Source organism: Tursiops truncatus, chromosome 18 (genome assembly GCF_011762595.2).
Source record: "Tursiops truncatus isolate mTurTru1 chromosome 18, mTurTru1.mat.Y, whole genome shotgun sequence".
NCBI lineage: Eukaryota > Metazoa > Chordata > Mammalia > Artiodactyla > Delphinidae > Tursiops > Tursiops truncatus.
The window spans coordinates 69,813,493-69,833,495 of record NC_047051.1 but is presented as its reverse complement, the minus strand read 5'-3'; the positions used below and the strand labels follow the sequence as shown (position 1 = coordinate 69,833,495).

The 20,003-nt window shown below is 40.4% G+C and overlaps 1 protein-coding gene across 1 annotated transcript; it reads right to left on the bottom strand.

Annotated features, from left to right (window-relative positions):
* Positions 1–2,708: 2,708 nt before the first annotated feature.
* Positions 2,709–19,711, bottom strand: LOC109547603 (protein-lysine methyltransferase METTL21E). Its single transcript, XM_033843793.2, is given in 5 exon segments — positions 2,709–3,187; positions 5,976–6,093; positions 7,205–7,371; positions 17,957–18,036; positions 18,995–19,711. Coding segments are annotated over 5 exon segments (891 nt in total). The 5' UTR covers positions 19,042–19,711.
* Between the last annotated feature and the right edge of the window lie 292 nt (positions 19,712–20,003).

The window sequence follows — 20,003 nt, the reverse complement described above, 5'->3', positions numbered from 1 at the left end:
AACCACAGTGGCAGTAAATTCTTTCAGAGTCAACAGACCCGAATATAATTTGGGGGAAGGAGGGCAGAGCCTCGAAAACATACCTCGGGTCTAGCTGTGTCTGACCTCAGCGCGGCCACCTGGGGGCTCAGTCCTCGTTCCAGCTCCCGTTCACTCTTCTGCTCCCCGCGTGAGCTGTGCAAACGACCTCTCAGACGATGACTCTGATGTTCTTTGTTCTGTGATGTCCAGCAGCTCGGACCAAACACTCCCGAGTCAGCCTCACACTCATACTCAACATGGAGAGAAGGTCGGTGGGCATTAGCTTCCAGACTCTTCTAGAAACGACCCCTTCTCGCCACCTCCGGGCACAGTCCCCGCAGGGGCCCGGGCTGCCATCCCCACCACAGCCTCCGCGCTGGTCCCTCCGCCCTGCGTAGTATCCTAGGAACATCAGCCGGAGTGGTCCTTACACGGAGGGGTAACTGCTTCACTCCTCCACTCCAAACCATCCCGCGATCCTCCGCTTCACCGGAGGAAGAGCCAAGGTCCTCGCAATGGCCTTGAGGTTGCGGCTGCCCTGATGTGCTGCTCAGACCCCTCAGGAGGACTCATCGCCTCCACGCGGGCAGCGCTGCTGGCCGGCGGCCCTGGGCTGTCAACGTCCGCGGGCATCGCCTCACCCGACCCCCCGGCGTAAGTCACCTCGCCCAAGGTCACAGCCTTCCCGGGCCACTTGCGTCCAGTGACTGTGCGACACGGGTTATCAAGGCTCAGCAGTCTCAGCGCCCCCCATCCCCGCCCCCAGGTCCACAGCCCCATGGGGGTGGGTCGGCTGAGGCCGTGCACGGCAGCTCCACCTTGCCCCGCTTCCTTCTGCCCCTTCCACAGGTCTTGATCCCCACGACACTCCCTAAAAATGGCCTGCACATCAAATGCCGCCTCCTGGCCTGCTTCCGGAGAACCCAGCCTGCCACGAAGGCCCCGTCCCGCCGCCGATACTGAAGCTTCCTAGCCTCCCCGCTCGCCCTGCTCCGAGCTCACTGGCCTCCGATGTTTCCTCCTGAGGACCGGTGGGCTCCGGCTTTAAGGTCCTGGCAGAGATGTTCCTTCTGCCTGGGACACACCTCCCCAGATACCTGCACTGCTGCTTCCCTCACCTCCTTCCAGCTTTGCTTAAATGTCACCTTCTAAATGAGCCTCCCTGACACCAGAGAAAAAGATTCTCATCTTCTCCTGATGCATTTGCTTACCTTTCCAGGTACTGATTTCACTTGAAAGAAATGACTTCACTCACTTACAAGAGTTGGAAAATTACTGTTTTAAATACATAAAGGCAGAGCAATGGTTAAAAAAAAAAAAAAAACACGGGCTCTGGACTCAGACCTGGGCCTGAGTGCCTAGCGCTGCCACTCTGCAGTTGTGTGGCTCCACCCCTGGTGGCCTCGGCTCCTTTACCTGTGCAGTGGGGATACTGATATTACATAGACTCTTAGAATGGTTGTGAGGATTAGTTGACTTTATGTACACAGCAGGCTGTGAAAACTATAAAGGGGCGTATAAATACTGGTAATTATTGACAGATGACCCCAGGAACCGTGCATACCAAAAAACCCACTGAGAGTACATTTGCATCCTGGCTTAAGGTCAGAGTCCTAGGAAATAAACTTTTCAGCTCTGTTCAACCCTGAGTAGACTGAGAACTTCCAGCAAAGCAGAAAGGGCTGGGCAAGGACCACCCCGAGGGCACAGAGCCTGCCTAGCCAACATCACCGAGAACCCGGAAGAGTTACCAACCGCTAGTCTTCTTATGTGGTACAAAATCCTAATATTTTGCTCTTCTTGCACTGACTTTACTTACTTCAGACTTTATTCTAATCTCTAAGGTCCTTGTGAAAAAAAAAAAAAAGCACATAGGATTTCAAATATCTAGGTCTCTATATGTTTATCAGAAGAGCTTTAAACTTTAAAACCAGCCATATGTCTGGTTATTTGAGATTAGAGACTGAAATCTTTTCATGTGTATTTTTATACACACGAAAAGTTTTTATATTTATTTCTCTTTCTGTGATGCAGAATAACTGTACTTGGCCTAAAAATAAAACAATGGCTCCTCCAAAATCTCAACTGATTTTATGTTTTCTTCCATTCATTTTTCATTTACTGGAGTGAAATGTCCTTGCCTGTAACCTCGAATCCACCAGCTTGACTGATTTCAGAGGGTGTGCTGGAGACCCACCCTGCCAAGCAGAGAAGACAGACCACCAATAAGCTGGCACTAATGAAGCCACAATAATCTAACATTGACCATTACCTTCTCTGTCTGCCTAGTCAGATTTATTTGTAGAGCCCACTATAGTCCATTTCATTATTTCTAAAGAGAGAATCACATAAGCTTATGTTTAAAACATTTTAGACATACTATTATTAAAAACCATCATTCTACAGTTATACATTAACAATAATTGCACCATTTATTAAGATGATAATAATTATAAATAGTACTATAGAAAGATAAGGAAAGCAGACATTGTCCTAACCAATTACCACACAGAATGGCTTTGCCATCCTATACACCTGTGTGCTATATCTGGGAAAATCCCTGTCTGGGGCAAGGTGCGTGTGCATATGTGTGTGTGTGTGTGTGTGTGTGTGTGCACGTGTGTGTGTGTGTGTGTGTGTGTGTGTGTGTGTGTGTGTGTCCCCTTGGGAAAGTCAGCTATATCAGATCATCCAGGTTTTTTGTTAAAGCAATAATAATCACTAGAAATTGCCTTCCCTTTCCAAGTCCTCCTCTGAGGATATCATGCACTCCTCCAATTTTTCTTCATAGCTTTATACAACTTAATATTCAGGCTAGGGAAACTGGAAATCTCCTCCAGGTTAAACAACTCCTTAAATCTATCTACAAATTTATTTTCCTTCTCCAACCTGAATTTCATGACCCAGAGGATGACGGTGGTTTCTTTGCACAGATGGTCAAAAGTAATGAGGAGTTCTTCCAGAAATGGATGAGCATAGACAACATCGGCCGCCAGGATGTAGTCAAAGTTGCTGGAAGCCTTGGGAAAGTTCTTGTCTAAAGCTACACCCCAGGAGAGCTCTTTAACCTGAGGCAAATGCTTACATTTCATTTTGGTGTTTTGGGAAATATTATATTGCAGGTTTCCAAGTAACTCAGGTAAATCTGTGGCAGTCACGTGTGCACCTGGGAAACAAAGGACAGTAGGAAAAGTAACCTTCATGGGATAAGGTAAAGCAATTAGGTTTCAAGCCACCATGCACTTTACAATTCTGCACAAATGCTAACCTCATGTCAAGGACTGGTCAGTACACACAGGAGGGAAATCCCTTCAAAATGGATGCTAAGGCACCTTCATGCCTCTCCTTACAAACAATTAGATTCCCCAGGCACTTCTGCACTCTGCTGCATTTTTCTGTTCTCCTGGTTTTTTGTCTGTCTTGTTTTGTTATTGTTGCTGTTATTTTCTATTTATCTACTTAAAAAATCAAGAAAAAGGGAAATTCAAAGTATTTGGTACCCTCATTGGAACAATCAGATGTCACAATTGAAAGATGAAAGGGTTCTTCACTAAAAGAAGTCTGAGCCCCAGTCATGTGAGACCAAACGGGTGTATATAACACTGGGGATCGTTATCGTTGACCAGGAAGTGCTCAAGTGTGAGAAATGGAGGGAGGAGAGAAGACTTTTCAATGTCATTACATAGAAAGTATCAGGACACCCATGTTCATGCCCACATGTAGTGCTCATACAACCAAAGATCAGCTGGACCCCATTATAAGTCTTTTCAGCTGGACCCCATTATAAGTCTGTCTCTTCCCATTAAGAGATGTTAAGACCTAGCTACAACCCACATATAGTGCTCATACAACCAAAGATCATAGACACAGGACAGAATGCTCAGATGAAGAAGAGATAAACAATCCCCAAGGTAAAAGTGAATACTGGTGGTCATTGTCAGGAAGAAATCAGAAAGCAAAAACCAATAAAATTTGGCCCTTAAAGTGAACTTTGAGCAGTAGCAGAGCCTGAAAACAATGTGTAAATAAGCCTAGGATTGGCTGTTTCTACATCATCAGACATGAAAGAAGAAATGGAAGGGAAGTCTAGTTCAGCCCAGACTGGTTTACAGCCCATTCTTCACCCAAGATGGCAAGTTTCTCTGGCCACTGACTGTATTTTCTGGAACATATTAAAATGGGAGGAAAATAAGCATTTCATTGGTAGAATCACAAAGATATGAATCTCTACATTCTAGTGGGGTGGGTGGGTCTATCATTTTTCACAAATCTTTTTAAAATCCCAAGATAAGGAAGGACCCCCTCTGTCCCCCGACCCTGTCCATAGGAATAGAATCTATCTGACTATTAAGATCTTTGTGTCTAGAGAGGTAAATATCATCACTGACTAAACAAAGTTTCCACCTTTTGATATTTGTTTCAAGTTATAGGAGCAGACCAAAAGGATCAAAACATAATTCAAAAAGACACATGCACCCCAATGTTCATTGCAGCACCATTTACAATAACCTAGGTGTCCACTGACAGATGAACGGATAAAGAAGATGTGGTACATATGTACAATGTAATATTACTCAGCCATAAAAAGGAATGAAACCGGGTCATTTGTAGAGATGTGAATGGACCTAGAGTCTGTCATACAGAGTGAAGTAAGCAAGAAAGGGAAAAACAAATATCGTATATTAACACGATGTATTATGTATGTGGAATCTAGAAAAACGGTACAGGTGAACCCGTACCGTTCCAGGGCAGGAATAGAGAAACAGACGTAGAGAACAGACATGTGGACACAGTGGGGAAGGGGAGGGTGGGATGAATTTGGGGATTAGGTTTGACATAAATACACTACCATGTGTAAAATAAATAGTGGGAACCTGCACTATAGCACAGGGAGCTCAGCTCAGTGCTCTGTGATGACCTAGATGGGTGGGATGGGGGGCAGGGAGGTCCAAGAGGGAGAAGATATATATATACATACAGCTGATTCACTTTGTTGTACAGCAGAAACTAACACACTGTAAAGCAATTATACGCCAATAAAAAAATATTTTTTAATTATGAATGAACAACTTCCCAAAACACAAATTCTGCTCTTAAATGAGGAAGCCTTCAGGAATAAATCCAATATGCCTCTGACACTGTCCATACTAAATGGAATGGTGACTTTAGAAAGCAATATCAAGACAGAGCAATCTAAAAATTATATTTGGAGAGGACTTCAAGGGTCTTATATTTCCTCAGTGTTTAGAAAGTTGTAAACTGCTAAATCTTGAATTCCTCTCAAGATTTTAGAGTGGCAGGTGTGCACTTCTGAAGATGAAGGAAATCAGGACAGATGTGGGCAGCACACATCAGAGAAGGCAGCTGAATTAAGGCCATGAAATAGATAACAGGAACAAAAAAGACTGAACTGAAGCAGGCTCAGGCTTACATATAGACAATCACTTTTAGTTGGAAAAGAAGATGCTGGTGGAAGAACAAGGGATTGCAAAAGAAAAATGGAAATAACTGAGAAAATTGATGGACAAATGCCTAAACTTAGAAGCAGACGTGATTTCTCATACTCTTTCTCTATTCTAACAGATGCTTTTTCATAAAAGCATAGGACTTCAACACCCAAAAGGAATATACAAGTACATGGGAATGTTGAAATGGGGCTAAAATTTAAATAAAGATCGTCTGAGTCCGCATAGTCAGCTCTGCCTATGCCTAGTATTTCACACGTCCTCCAGCAGTCAGGATGCTGGGGTGCACATCCCAGTTAGCCAGGATAAAAATCCAGCTTCCCAGAAAACCAAATGGGTGACTTTAACATCAGTTTCCTGATAAAGCCCATTCAACAAATTAAGGGGTTAAAAATAGGCCTAGGTCATAGTAAACTGGATAGTAAAAGCAACTAATGATACAGGATCATGGAATTCGCTGATCCCACTCAATCAAAAACACCTGCTTACCAAGTAAACTTGCCACGATGGAGACTAACCCTGTTCCAGCTCCAATTTCAATCACATTTTTGTCAACCATGTTATACTGCTTTACATTTGTTTCCAGAAAATAGCATAGAACAAGGGCCTATGAAAATTCAAAAAAAGAAAAAAGTAGTGCTTGGCAAGTAATCACAGAAAGTAAAATTAAACTCTATTAGATAAATACCCCACGAACGCTATGATACGTATGTGAGCCCATGTGAGTGCATGTGTGCATCCATACACATCACTACAGAAAATCATCCACAGAAGTACATCCTTCAATAGGTTCAACACTTAGGATAGGAAAAGTCCTTGGGGATTGTTGGGGAGAAAAGAGAACTAAGAATATAGAGTTCAGTTACTTAGGCTTGATTATCCTTAAAAGCAGCAACTTCTAATAATAACAGTCATTTTAAAGAAGTGTGTGGGGTTTCCCTGGTGGCGCAGTGGTTAAGAATCCGCCTGCCAATGCAGGGGACACAGGTTCAAGCCCTGGTCCGGGAAGATCCCACATGCCGCGGAACAAGTAAGCCCATGCGCCACAACTACTGAGCCTGCGCTCTAGAGCCCGTGAGCCACAACCACTGAGCCCGCGTGCCGCAGCTACTGAAGCCCGCATGCCTAGAGCCCGTGCTCTGCAACAAGAGAAGCCACCACAATGAGAAGCCCATGCACGGCAACAAAGAGTAGCCCCCGCTCACCACAACTAGAGAAAGCCTGCGCACAGCAACGAAGACCCAACGCAGCCAAAAATAAATAAATTTATAAAAGAGGAAAAAAAAGAAGTGTGTGTTTGGGATTGAGGCTGACAGTGGGGGGAGGGGGTCTGCACCCTTCATAGGACAATTGATAAATAAGTGGTGGTCTTTTAGAATATTCTGCGTGTTGAGACTGAAATGGATTTCATTATAATTGGTTAACTCAAATGGAACCAGTTAAATGGGGAATTAAAATGTTTACTATTCTAAACTTCTGTGACTTATAGTCACAAAAAACTGAAGGTGTAAACAACACTCTTTATTAACGCTACAAATCAGAAATAGAATTCATTGGTAAAAGCATCTTCCCTATTTCGTGATTTCTAAATTTTAGTGTTGTTTGAGGTCACAAAAGAGAACCATGGAGCCTCCTTTCTCCTTCCAAACAGTATATAATAACGAACAACATTGGATGAGAACTCACTGAAATGCAGCAAACTTTGTATGAATTCATACCGATGGCCAAACAACAGCACCGTAACAATCCATGGCTTCAGTAATCCGAATCTCATGACCAACGAAATGAAATCCCTCCCAGGAGATGGCTGTTACTAAAGTTGGAACAGAACACCTCTGCATGATCTCTGCAACCACTTTCCTGTCATCATCGGCTTCTCTGTTCTCTGAAAGGAGGGGGAAAAAAAAACAACAAGGCAGTGGTTGTGGTACTAAACCATAGCGAAGGAGAACCTGATGGAGGTGCAGTATCTCTACTTATGCTAAGTTGCTTTTGAATAGGCACTGATTTTAGGTGCAACATAATAATAGTAAGGTAAGCTATTTGAAAATAACTCAACAGAAGCTAATATTTCATACATCAGGATAGCAACATCCTTCCGAATTTCACTGAGGTTGAAATCACCAATAGACATTTCTGAAATGCTATGTGAAATAAAAAATAACTGATATACTTTTTTAAAAAGCAATGTATTTTAAAGGCTACCAATCTATTCACAGAGCAAAAGAAAGATTGGTGATGGAATCTAAGATCTCAACTATTCGTATTGGCTACACAGTGCGATGCCAATTATTTGAATAATGGAATAGTAGCAGATCTTTTATGACCTGGCTTTATCCAGACAAAAGACATTTGATACCACCCAACAATATACCCTTGTATTATTTTATTATTACTTATTTTATATTATTATTTGGTGACAACTCATGGCATCTTAACATCCACAATATCACGTATGTTTCATAAGCAACATCAACCACCAATTACTGAGCACATACTTCACAGGCCAGACCACGGTAAATATGTATACAATATTTCTCGTAATTTTTGCAACAACTTGTGAGGTAGGCATTATTATTTGCACTTTTACAGATAATGAAACTAAGACTCAGAGGGCTTTGTCAGCTTGACCAAGCTCATGCAAATTGTAAATGAAGGAGCCAAAATTTGAGCTCCTTTTTGGTTGCTCCAAAGCCCCTCTCTGCACTATTAAAAAGCTATGATATAATTTTTAAAAATCCAGTTGTCTCTAAGAATTCAGAAACTAGTTATGGGGCTTCCCTGGTGGCGCAGTGGTTGAGAGTCCGCCTGCCAATGCAGGGGACACGGCTTCGTGCCCCGGTCTGGAAAGATCCCACATGCCGCGGAGCGGCTAGGCCCGTGAGCCATGGCCGCTGAGCCAGCGCGTCCGGAGCCTGTGCTCCGCAAAGGCAGAGGCCCGCGTACCGCAAAAAAAAAAAAAAACTAGTTATGGAGCAAGATACACATCTCTCTCTAAGCCTCCATTTCCCTGTTTGTAAAATGTGAAAGATAAAAGAACCTACATCAAATAGTGTTGGAAGATTTAAATGAGATGATGTATATAATGTGCTTAGCACTTTGTTACATAGAGTTCAATAAATTATTATAATTATTGTCATTGTAACTGTTATTATATTTTGGTCATGAAACTAAATGATAAAACAAGATCACCACATAAACAAAAATATTGGATTGTGTGGTACTTGATTGAAAATTCTATAGTTACTTGTAGAAGCAGTGAGTAGAATGGTGGTTACCAGGGGCAGGGGGTGGGGGAAATGTGGAGATGTAGGTCAAAGGGTACAAAGTTTGTAAGATGAATAAGTGCTGGAGATCTAATGTACAGCACCATGACTACAGTTAATAATAATGTGCTGTATACTTGAAATTCGCTAAAAGAGTAGATCTTAAATGTTCTCTCACACACACGAAAAAATTAAAGAAAATGGTAACAATGTGATGTGGAGTCTATGTATCTATACGTGGAGGATAAATTATAGATTAGAGGTATTTACCGCAGAATGGTGACATCACTGTGAACTGAGAAAGTAAGATTGTTACTCCAAAGAAGGGACTGGGAGCTTTAAGATGAAGAGGCATCTTTGAACAGCCCTAGTTGGGGAATAATCCAGGAAACAGATGAGGTTATACATTAGAACACTCTGGCACATTTTCTCATGTCTTCCTCCTTTTCTAGTCCCTTACTAGCTTCTCCTTGCAAGACAGGAGAAGCCATTCATCTGATTAGCAGCTTAAAATGTGGATTGGACCACGGTTTTTCCTAGTGTGAGGGGTAGCTGTGCCTTAAAATGTCAGCCCTCATGTGCTGATACCCCCTTCCCACCTCCCTTCATGAGGTAGGCTGAGCTGGGCAAAGCCCTGCCTCAGAGAGAACTTAACCCAATAAGAGTATCTAGGGCTGCAGTCCTTTATTTTCAAGTAGAATAGAATCATTGCTTACATCTAGATGACATGTTAAATGTCTGCCATTCTAAACACGTCTTTCAAAATTCTTGTACACACCTCAAGGCTGAAATTACATTCAGCAGTCCCAAATTCATACTTGCTGTTTTGAAATATTTTTTAGTACAAGATATAAAAGATGATATGAATAAATGGAGAGAGGCTCTATACACAAATGGGGTGACTTATACTATAAAAATGTCATATATATTCAATACAAAATCAATCATAATTCCAGTTAGCTTTTTTAAGAAACTTGATATACTCACTCCAAAACTTAAATGGAAGAATAAACATCCATAAAGAGTTAACTTTGTAAAAGAAGAATAAGAGGTAGGAGAATATCTGCCTTATTAGATATTTAGGTATACCACAAAGCCATAGTAACAAAAACAGTATGGTATTGTTGCAAGAGATAAATGGACCACTGGGCAAAATAGGGATCTCAGAGACAAATCCATGTAGATAGAGGGGGTGGGTTAGCTGCCACATTATATGGAGAAAAATAAAACTGGATCTCTACGTAAAATCTTTTATAAAGGCAGATTCCAGAGGGATTAAAGACCAAATGTAAGAGGAAAAAAAAATTTAATAGTATAAGATGATATCTTTGTGAAAGTAGGGAGGAGAGAACCTTCTTAAAATCTGCAATACCCAAAAGTGATGAATATTCTTATATCAAAAGTGAAGATTTCTATTCTGTGAATGAAGATTAAAAGTGTGGATGAGATTAAAAGATGACAGATGAGAAAAGATCTTCTACAATGTCTAAGACTGAAAAGAGATAATATCTCAAATATACAAGAAATCTGTATAACCTCCAAATTGACAAGGAGAAAGATAGTAACCACAATGAAAAATAAGCAAAGGAGATAAACTGGCAGATTACAGAAGATGAAACCAAAAAAGCCACAAAGCAACATGGAAATGTTCCAACTCAGATATAGACAGATTAAAACAAGGTATCTCTTATACTCATTAAACTAGCAAAAATTAGAAGCTGGACAGTGCTGAGTGATAGGGGGCTTGTGGGAATGGCAGAACCTCAGGTACCACTGGTGAGAATACAGAATGTTGCAGTCATTCTGGAGAGCAATCTAAGGTATTTTGTTAATCTAAGGCATTTTGTAGGACATTTTGTATAATGTCCTACAATCCAGCAATCCTGCCCCCACCCCCAAATTTTTACACAAGTCCTTAAATGGATATGCATGAAAATATTTATCAAAGATACATATCAAACACACTAGAATGGTTGCCAGGAGGGAGGTGGAAAAGGAAAGGAAGTAGGAAATGCGTAAAAGAAGAATAGATGAATGGATGAATGAATGAATGAGACAAAATACAGAGAGATATACATACAACAGTGGGGCCTTTCTGAGATGATGAACATGCACCATGTAAGAAAGTGAAAGCCTCAAGAGACTTTCCAATTTCTCCACGGCACTGAGGCAAGAACGAGAGTGAGGGGTCTTGAGTCTCTGAGTCCTAAGGGAAGATGTAGTTGTCAAACTGTCCTATGAGCTCCAATAACATCATTTCCTAGCATTCGAGGAATATAGTGGAAAGATGGAGGTAAATTAAGTTTGCCCGTGTTGGAAAATTCCTTCAGTGGCCATAATCCAGCAGGGACATTCAGCCAAGATGATTTCCAGTCCTAAATTCTGTGATCCCTTCACAGAGCCCTGTCTAGGATCCAGACAGAACCAAGCATTCTCCAAAGGACTCTAATCTCACTGCGTGCCACAGAGGGGCCCCCCTCTATCACCCACTCTATCACCACCACAAACACTGACCTTTGGTAGAGATGCAGAGAAAACAAAGAGATGAAAAACGGATAGTCTTCAGCATGAGTCACCTCTTCTAATATATTTCACTATATTTCTCCTTAAACTACGGCATGTATTCACATTCACAGGAAGAGCTCTAAGAACCAAATAATATTGGTAATATGTTGTATTTGAACTTTAACTTTCACTTCACTAGATTCCCTTGCCTTGCTAAGATGGGGCGTGGAGGGGCAGCTTTTGCTCTGGAAGTTCTTTAGGGAAAAGCAGAGAACATTAATTGCTTCCTTGACCTTTAGCTGAATATGCCCTCTTGGGCCTCCTTGCAAACCCCTTGTAAATGCAGCACTTCTTTGACAAGTCACCTAACGTATCAGGGATTAATAGATGTTAGAGTACACTAAATCCCAGGAGCGTCTCCTAAAGTTCCAATCATTGTTCTAAAAACTTTGCCAGTGAATATCTACAGTTACCACACTGACATCTCCGACTTTGCACTTTCTTTTAAAGGTTAGTTGACCAGATCAGTGCTGCTGTCCCAACAACTACAGTGTAATAACAAATGATTCCTGTTTTTTTACTATCTTTCTAAATAAACAGAGCTAGTCATTTTTTTTTAAAGAATGACATCTTTACTTCTATATAGAAATGAAATTAAAAATATATATGTGAATATATTGCATAATCAAAAATGACTTACACCCCTCCAAAATAATCTTCCAAGAGATTTCATGAAACAACAGTAACCACTATTAATTGCACATACACTCTAAAAGAACACAATTCTATCCATCGTACATGGTCATTTGAAATTAGTCATACACCTAGGATGACCACATATCCTTTAGAAAACATCAAGCTGAAGAAAATTTAACTGACAGTGTTTTAGTATTCTCTTTGGCATTTAAAGACTATGTAACTACCACTCATTCTGTAAGAAGAGACACTCATAAAAAATAGCATAATTTATAGCAGGAAACCAAAATATACTGAACTTGGCTACTTGAAATAATTTGTCTAGATGTAATACACTGGATTTTAAAAGCAAATGTACACACACGAACAATTATGTCCATCTTAAAACTTTGCTGTTTTTCAGCATTAACTTCTATTTAAAGATTTTGAGGTAAGAATTTTTTTTTGGCTGTGCCTTGCAGCTTGCAGGGTCTTAATTCCCTGACCAGGGATTGAACCCCGGCCCACTGCAGTGAAAGCACCGACTCCTAACCACCGGACCGCCAGGCAACTCCCTGAGGTAACAATTTTAACCATAGTTATTCATTTAAATCAAAAGACAAGTTTAGTGTTTTAGCAATATCACCACCCATTTCAAGGTTGATGACAAGAACCGTTGGACAGGAATCTAACGCAAAGAGCTGCACTATTACAAAGGTGTCCCTAATGTCACCTTGTTGTAATAACAGGGGGACATCTGTGCTCCAAACATAATACACAAAGAGTGGGCCCCTCGAAGTGCATGCTTAGTTATTTGTTGACTATGGGATTGAATCTTGAGAAGGTTAATGAAAGAGTGGATATTCTTTGGTTTTTAGGTAAGATTTGAACAGCAACTTTCCCCAAAAATTAACAGCATTATCACACAACGGAATTCTGATTTACACTTCTGAAGAATAATTTTTCCATACATATTCTCTGCTTGTTATCTAGTACTTAGGCCTCAGGATAAATAACTAAAATGAGGAAATGTTACACAAAATGTTGGATTTGGTTTCCCGGTATAAAAATCAGAAAACTTCTGATATCTATACCATTAGATAAGAGCTATCTACTAGAATCTTAGAGTATTATTTTATTAATGAATTTAATACTGAACACAAATATTAAAACAGATTGTAAATAAAACATAATCAAGAAAGTATTACATTTATGTTGCTCTCTTAGGCTTATCTATTTTAATGCTTTTTTATACATAAAAAGGCTTAACACCATTTTCCTGCTATTAAATTTTTGCTGATAGCGAATAAAATCTACCAGGTTCTCTTGTTCTCCAGAGAATTAAAGGGGTTTCAAGTATGAAGTAAAAATTAGCAAGATTCTGCCCTTCACGATGATATTTTTCTTAAGAGGAAAATTCGACAGTGAATTGATTTCCAAGGCTGGATTGTAAGAAGCCTTCAAAAATAGAGGCTCTGTCTGTATTCTTCTCTTTTATATTTTTAAGGTCAATAACAGCAATAATAAATGGAAGGGTCAAATCACAGAAATAGATGAAAAGAAAAAAAATTCTTTAATAGCTATGACAAGTGAATTCAAGCTTCCATTTGAGGGCTGTCACAGAAACCTGTCTGTGAAATTTAAAGTAAAAACCCCTCAACGAAATGAAAGACACTGTCATTCAATCGAATCTTCTATTCAAAGACGAATGTCATGTGCTTCTTAGAAATACCTACAGAATTTTTTTTAAAGATGTTAAAGATATTTTCAGATTAGTGAATGGTCACAGGTAAACCTGAAAGCTACAATTCTGAATGCCTCAGCAATGTCAAGGTCTCGGGCCCTTATGTTGAAACTAATTCTTGAGACATTTTCACAAATGTTTTTTGTCTGGATGTCCACGTACTTTCAAGAATAAAGAGAAGCTGTAACTTTCATCACGTGGCTCAAATGATAGCTACAATTACCAAAGAAAGAAAATTCATTTTTTTACTGACACTGCTCAGGATGCAAGTGGGAAAAAAACAGAACCAAATCTAGTTGTACTCAGAGCCTACTGCTGGGATCGTACCGGGGAGAGACAATTAAACAGATGCCAATGAAGTGTGATAAGTGGAATAAAAGAAATATTTCTGAGGTGCTATGGGAAGCACCGCTGCTTGGTCAAATCAGGAGAAGCATCCTCAAGGAGGAGACATTTGAGTTGAGGTGGAGGGAAGGGGAAGGCTGCCAGGCGGAGAAGGAAGGAAGCAAGGTCAAGGGAGACGCAACACTGCCAGGGTGTGGAGGCCAGCTTGAGAGCCTGGAAGGACCGGGGAGCTGGTGTACAAGCTGGTGCAGAAAATAAGCCTGAAGAAAGGCTGGGATCAGACCTGTGGGCAATGTTGACCTTTCTTCTACAAGGTGAACAGGAGCCAATAAAAATCATTAGGACAAGAACTGACACAATCAAAATTGGTATTTGAGAATCGACTTCTGGCAGCAGCAGCTGAGGCTACGTTAGAACCTAATGGGAAGACGTAATAATGTAGACAAAAGATGCAAGAGTCTGAAGTGAGGCAGCAGCCCTGGGTCTGGGAGCCAAGCGTGAATTTGTGAGTTCTTGAGGCAGTGGTAGACGCCCCGTCGAGGGCAATAAGTGACGTTCAAACTTGACATTCTGCCCTGAGTTTTGAAGATATCTGAGGCAGATAATCATGTTTGAGTTATTTTTATTCAATACGTGGAACATTTATTAGTCTTATCTAGCAGATACTTATTCAGGTTACTTTTTAAACATGTAAAACATGTCGATGGATGATTTTCACATTAATAATTATGCGGCTATAGTATTCCAACTAGTATATTAATATATTAACTCAAGACTCTAGTTTGGTATGTTTCTTAAGCAGCAATAGAATTACTCAAACTTCCTTCTTCCTCTGTTGAGGCAATGTTGCTTATAAAGGCCATATTTTCCATTAATCCAACTCTGTAAAGATTTATGAAGATCCTTGTGAAAGACTTAGTGCTATCCCTAAGTAATACATTGTATCTGGTCCTGAAAAGAGTCAACTGACTAGTGGCTAGAAATACAAGCTCATCCCTAATGAGCAGATTTTAAGTCCAGCCATTAGGCCTCAGTTATAGCTAATTCATTCGTTCCCTCATTTACTGAGTACATGGGCACTGTGAATACAAAGACAGAGCAACATATAAGTGGTCGAATAGAGACTTAACTAGTTAACTCAAAAACAGAAAGAGAAAGCTCCATGCCTCAGAGAGCTCAGCAAAGAATGACCTGAGACTCGATGACTATGGGTTTGTAAGTCAGATAAAAGAAGGCAAGATACGCCGTACGTAGGCATCTACATGTGCAGAAGCCCACTGGCAAAAGACTCTTGACCAATTTTCCAATTTAGGAAACTCTGAGAACTTGAATATAGGATAAGTGGTGGTCATAGCATGAGATAAAACACTGTGTGCCATGCTAAGAAGTCTTGATTTTATCCTATAGGAAACACTGAGGCACTGAAGAATTTTAGGGAGGAGGAGAATGTGACAAGATGTTAATTTTTAAAAAGATCATGTATCTGTGGATAAAGAAAGGGAGCCAGCCCAGGGTTGGGGAGGCCAGTTAGAAGGCAGTTACAACAGTCAAGAGAAGAAATAAGCAAGATGATGCTGCAAACAGGGGGTGAGGGGTAGAGAAACATATTAGGAGGTAAAGATCAACGGGATGTGATGGTGACGGGTGTGGGGAAAGGGGAAAGACTGGCATGATTCCAGGTTTCGGGGTAGCCGGAGAAATGATGTTGCCATAAACTGAGATAGAAAATACAGGCGGAGGGGCAAATCTGCAAAAGCAAAATTATTTTTTAATGCATCTGGATCCGCCATCTGGCACGCTGGCTACAGAGGTGTGCTGCTTGGATTAAGAGAACGTGCTGCAGCAGGTTCACCTGGCTCCTCGGAGGCCAGGCTTCCCCCGGGCTGCCTCTAAGCCGGCCCCTCTCCCGCTGCAGAGGACGCTCGTCCAGGGGGCAGCTCTGTGGGGTGACTCCCTGTGGGCCTGCCCAAGACTTTCTCAGAGCTGTGATGCGGCCTCTGCTCACCTGGACCTGCAGTGATGCGAAGGCTCTCCCGGCCTTCTTCTGCTCCTTCCTCCTTTACCCTCCACAGACATTTCCTCCAATAAATCTCGCGCATGTTAAATCCCATTCTGGCATCTGCTTCCTGAAGGAACCGAACTAACACAAGGCAGAATGGAGGACGTCAAGTAAGCAGCTGGAAGGACAGATCTGGGAGTCACTGTGCATGGGAATCACTGCGCCTCTGGTTAGTACAAATCTGTTCCAAGGCTGCAGACCCTGAGGAGTGTTCTTTATAACACACTGCTACTTGTGCTAACAGCCGGAGAGCCGCCGTTGGCAAGAGTAGGCAACCTAAGAGATTCGGAATAGTTAACGTGGATGAGGTTTTAGACGGTTTAGATTATAATGCAACATTAGAAACCATAGACAGAGGAATTTTTAGCATCCACTACAGTCCTAACTTTAATCTGTGCATAACTAAGTGACATCCTATAATTCTTTGGATCTTCAGGCCAGTGTTGAAATACAAGAACTGGGCTGTGGGTTTGCTCCATCCTTTCCAAGCACAAGATGACTAAGTATAAACAGTTAGGACAGGAAAAGTCACTACCCTACAGTACTTGAGAACTGAGTGTTCTACTGGTTAGTGGGAGCCTTTCCAGCAAAATGCAATCTGACTCTGTCCCAGTGGCACACACTTCATCCCCTTAGCACTGTGCCTATGAATGTATTTTTAAAGCTTCAGCTGACAATGTAGGTGATTATGGGCTGCGTCTGTTCATGTTGTAAACTATTTTCTTGTTAGTTCTGTCTCCACCTTACCTTGAACTTCTTCCATAGCCTTTGTAATTTGCCAAATTATCATATGCAAAGTTGAAACCAAGCATTATGGTAATGATAATGATGACATTTTATTCATAAACTGCAGAGAAACTGCATCTTCATTCAAATCATCTAAATGGCTGGATTCTCTAAGTGATTATGACTTTAAATGTTTAGATTTGCAAAAATTACTACAGCAAAACCGTACATGTTTAAGCCACATAGGCTGCCAACACTGGGCATACACCCAGCTCTCTTGGCCTAAAGACATGCTCACCTAGGTAGAGGCCACCTGGTATGCCTAAAAAAGGCAAAGAAAACAGGACTCTAGTCCTTAGAAAATATCCACAGTGTAAAGGAGAAAGAGAAAGAAGCCAGGACAAGTAAATTTGTACTACAACTGTTCTACAAAACCATGGTAATAATTCTTCTAGTCTATGTCAAGAGCATATGTCTGCACTTTTTATCTCAAGACAGTGGGGTAGTTATATTATGTAATCTATGTAAAGTCATACTTGATATTTAGGATGATGTAAAAAACAGTGGGTCAATTCCAAATAATTCCACTGGTGGTAGAATTCAACCTTAAATTCTCCTTACCACAAGAGGTCAAAATACATTATTATTTGCTTCTAATGAATACATCAGAGGGACCATAAGCACAGTCTAGAAATATTTTATAGTCTAAAATCATTTTTCATGGAAGCATTTGTAAAAAACCTTTAGTTTTACATAAAACTATTTTATCTCTCTTGCAATCTTCCTATCTGAAAAGAAATAACCACAAAATCACAATCATATATTTAGTGTACAGCACTTGGGGAAAATTTTATTCCACTTTTCCAGATTAAAAAAAAAAACCTCTAAATACCTAGCAAGTCTATATATTTGATTTATTATCTGTCAAAATTATCTCTAACATATCATCAGGCCCACAGGTATAGCAGGGGACATTAAACATTATTAGAGATAGTTACAGGTTAGCAAACACAAGCCAAGATATAACATGCAATTGATAAAAGTCCTAGCTCTCTTTATGACATCAGCGAACACTGCAAAGGTAAACATTTACATTCTGTTGTCTTCTTAGAATTGGCCAAATTACATAAAGAAACATAAAATAATTTACCTTTTTGAGCTTTGAGATCCATTAAGCGATGAACTAAGGGATGGCTATATATTGATGCTTTCTTGATCATTTCTTGAAAACTAGGCAAATAATACATTAAAATATCAAATGGTAATAATTAATTCAAAATGTGTGTTAAGTGCTTTCATATTTACCTAATAAAGTTTAACATCAAATACAGCAGAGAAAATTATATTAAAATATCTTATTAATAAATCATGATTTTAAAAAGAGTGCACTGAAATGCAATCTATCTAGTACAACCAAAATTCAGGGTCAGAAATTTTAGAAGCTCCTGGAAAAAGAAAACATGTTCTTCACCAGAGACCACCTCAGCTATCATGAAGCAAGGCATCATCTTTATACTGACTAGTCAGAGAGCGATCCTAAAACTTAAGAGGTGATTGAAACATTGGGAGAGAATGGGTTTCATTCAGTGTAGTGAAAACCATAGCATTAATCTAAAACAAAGCTTCCTACATAGTAATAGATGCAGAGTCGCTCTCATCCGTGGTCATCAGTATGTACCCAGGGGCAAAGAGCCCAACCACCAGATGGTTTTTTTAAGTAGCTTCTTCTTTAAAAAGAAATCCATACAATCTCAGCAAACACATTTAAAATTAAAGAAATTCAAGTATTTTATGCCTCTCAAGCAGAGCATATCATGTGAATAAGCTTAAACAAGCTGTAATTCCAACTTTGGAAAACAACAATTTGATGTTCTAGGTATCAGGTTTTGAATCATTTAATAATCACTGTACTACCATGAATTTATATTCATTCCTTTCTTCTAAGGCTCCCAAAACACATTTCATAATCAACACGTTTTTCTTTACAATATGCTCAGTAAATTAGGAGACAAATTATTTTCCCTACAGTTTACAAACAAGAAAAATCAAAGGTTACATGGCTAAACAGTAGCCCAAGTGGTCACCCATTTTGTTCCCAATTTAGTTTCTCTTCCATTAAAGAAAGCAGTCTTTATGACACGTGCCTACCTGAAGGTCAACATTTATTAAATGTTAAGTCTGGACATACCTATATATATGAGTTAGCTGAGTTTCTAGACGGTTATAAAGTATCATCCACAACTTTTGCTTTGCTGATGAGACCTCTGATGGTGCCTGAAAGGCGAGCACCAAAGCACGCAGTTTACTACTGTACACACTGGCAGCGAGTCCTCACAGAGAACTAATCCTGACAGCTGCAGCTTCACAGCCTCTGATCATACAGCAGTGAGGTTGGAACGCCCATAAATAAGGGGGTTGAAAAATGTAAGTAGGCACATTCCACGTGAGTGTCTCGTGAACAGAGCAAGAGCCAACAGGTAAGTAAAAACATTCCTGCAAGTGAGTGAAGGCTATCAGGGCAAAGCGATTATTTTTAACTTTGATGCTAGGAGTTATCTAAGAGTCCACAGCTATGACGTCCTGTGAAACGGAGGCCATGTGTTTTTCAGGTCACCTGTCTGGGTACAAACACTATTTTTAGAATCAGACAACCACACCAGAATGTTTGAGAGTGTGTGTGCAGCAATGATCTGGACGCAGGAATTATATTTCCACAGTTCCTTCCTACTCAGAGTGAATAGGAAGGCTGAGGGTGTATGTCGCCTGTGCACCTGCTCATGTGCATTTAGGACTGCATCTCAGAGGACAAATTAATTCCCCCGATCACTGAAAATAGCCTGAATAAGAAGTTATTACAGGTAATGAAATCGAGCAATATTGTAAAGTTAAACTTAGGAGTGTGGGTACAGCTTCTAAGAAATACTTCACATACCATGATGGACGGAGGTCACGTTAATGTATCAGACAGGACTAGTGGTCTGGGAGCCTGATTTTAGTCATTCCTGTCCATAATTAGTCTGTGATTTTTAGGCATTGACTCAGTGTGTTTCTTGGCTTCCTCATCTATAAAGCAGAGACATAAAAAGTACATAATATCTATTTGTGAAATGAATATGGTAGGTAAAAAACATCCTGGAAACTGCAAAATCCTAAATGATGAAAACAATTATTCATAGGCAGCTAATTCTGGGCAGAGG